This window comes from Nicotiana attenuata, chromosome 7 (assembly GCF_001879085.1).
Source record: "Nicotiana attenuata strain UT chromosome 7, NIATTr2, whole genome shotgun sequence".
In the NCBI taxonomy this organism is placed as follows: domain Eukaryota; kingdom Viridiplantae; phylum Streptophyta; class Magnoliopsida; order Solanales; family Solanaceae; genus Nicotiana; species Nicotiana attenuata.
In genome coordinates this window covers 77,283,831-77,286,249 of record NC_031995.1, presented here as the reverse complement: position 1 = coordinate 77,286,249, position 2,419 = coordinate 77,283,831, and the positions used below count along the sequence as shown (strand labels likewise).

Sequence of the window (2,419 nt, the reverse complement as noted above, 5' to 3'; positions counted from 1 at the left end):
AACTAGAAAGAGTCGTAGGCTTTTCATATTAAGCCATGTGGGCTACAAATATATTTCAAAATTGTATTAGTATTTCCGCACTTTGATTTATATCATCCAGACTTTCAGTATATCATCACGTGTTAGTTTATCTTCCGCATTCAGTATGTTATGATATCACATGTTGATTCAGCCAGCTAGTTGGTTCGCTCGGTCGCATGTGGTCAGGCACCGGGTGCCGTGTTAAGTCCATGCCCAGATTCGGGGCGTGACAAGAAATAAATTAATTGACCCAATCTGTCTAAATATGATAAGGCTCTTGAAAAAGTAAGGTTGTATCTTACTGGACCTTGTTTATACAAAATTAAAGAACTAATAGTGCAGCTGTTTCATTATCAGGATTAATGAGTATAATAAAACATGGGGAAAAGTAATTAAAAAGATTTTGATGCCAGCATGACAAAATCTTTTATTGAGCAGCACGTTAGTTGAATCTCATCACAAGGGTGATCATGTTCATCTTGAAGGGTTGACCTAAATTAATTGTATTATTCCCATATAAACTCCCAACAAGCAGCTAATTTTTAACATTAATCTTTTCTCTTCAAAAATGGGTTTGAACACAGTTGATAAGACTGAATTCACCTTTTCATCTAAGTTCAGATTAAGTGATGGACGATACTTAGCATACAAAGAGAGAGGTGTTCCAAAAGAGAAGTCCAATTATAGAATCATCTTTGTTCATGGCTTTGACAGCTCCAAAGAAAGGGACTTCCTTGCACCCCAGGTTGGTTCATAGTAATTAAATACTATATTATCATCTAAATTCTCAATTTATCACTTAATAAATAACATATTTTGTTATAAACATTGAGTGTGGGATTATCATTTAGTGCTGGTTAATTATAAGCTAGTATTGATTAATGGTGGTTTAAATGTGATAAGTGAGTCGAAGTCGCATATAATTCCAGACCCTTTTCTATAGTTCCGTTTCTCATATCAACATAATGCACAAGCTACATACTAACGCTTAATTATGTAAGCATGGAATTGTATTTTCGTTTCTAAGACATTTTATCAGGATGTAGTTGTTGATCCTTGAAATTACGAGCAGGAAATGATGGACAAGATGGGAATATATCTAATTCAATACGATAGAGCTGGATATGGGGAAAGTGACCCAAACCCAAAACGATGCCGAAGGAGTGAAGCATGTGACATTGAGGAATTGGCTGATCACTTTCAATTAGGATCAAAGTTCTATATTATTAGTAACTCAATGGGATCTTACCCAACTTGGAGTTGCATCAAACACATTCCCCATAGGTATGATAAACTCTTTTGCAATATTAATCTTTAGTTTGTTTTGTGACTCCTCCTATTTAAGACAACTGATTGTACAAGATCAACTATGTGCTCTACTAATTGTACATTGATCCTGTTAGGCTAAACTAGTCCAACACACACTCTTAATATGATGTAATACTATTTGATTTTTATAATACTTACACGGGTCTTTTACACAAAAAAGTTCACAAACTTAAGAGTATATTTACATCTTATATGTAGATTCTTTTACTTATCAATTTTTAATGAGAAATTTTGCTCGCACGCCCAATAATCTTCCTCATTGAATTCGGTACCACATGAACATCACCAGAATTCATTGGTTTAATTATTGTGTACCGCCCACATCATTTGAATATTTATGAGCACCAGACCCTTATATGTGAGTTCCAAACGACGGCCAAATCAAAGAGTACAAACCGGCTCGTTCCACACCATCACTTCTTCCTCGTTTCTTAACTTTTCACGGGCCACAACATGAGAGCTCCTGTCATTTTTATACTCCTCCTTATCGGTGGCTATGAGCGGGTCGAAAATGAATAATGTAAAAACGAATAAATTATTCGACTTGATCCATATTATTTAATACGGATAAAAAAAGGGTTAACCGGCGATATGGATATCCATATTATCCATGGCTTTTTGAATATAACTACTTTTAGAAGAATTCCTAGTCTCCTAAACTTGAGCAACCCCCAATTTGAGGCTTTACAAATTTAAAAGTTAAACCCATTAGTTATCCATTTTCCAAGTGGATAATATGGTTCTTATCCATATTTGACCCGTTTTGAAAAGGTTCACTATCCAACCCATTTTTTAATGAATAATATGGGTGGATAGCTGTTACTATTTTTTAACCATTTGCCACCACTACTCATCCTGTTGAATTATCTATTCCGACACCAGCTTGTTGGCTCAGTAGCTAGCCCAAAAATATTAGTAATATGATATGATATTATTTGCTTTTGGATGAAACCCGCACGATTTTCTCCAAAAGCCTCAAATCATTAGGAATGACTCCACATCTATCTATCTATATATATATATATATATATATATATATATATATATATATATATATATATATATATAT

The 2,419-nt window shown here is 34.1% G+C and overlaps 1 protein-coding gene across 1 annotated transcript in view; it reads left to right on the top strand.

Moving 5' to 3' along the window:
• LOC109230546 overlaps positions 506-2,419 on the top strand; it is a 3,092-nt gene continuing 1,178 nt past the window's right edge. The window contains exons 1-2 of the mRNA XM_019396031.1: positions 506-766; positions 1,094-1,305. Coding sequence (XP_019251576.1) covers positions 590-766; positions 1,094-1,305 — 389 coding nt within the window. The 5' untranslated portion in view covers positions 506-589. The remainder of the gene's footprint in view (positions 767-1,093; positions 1,306-2,419) is intronic.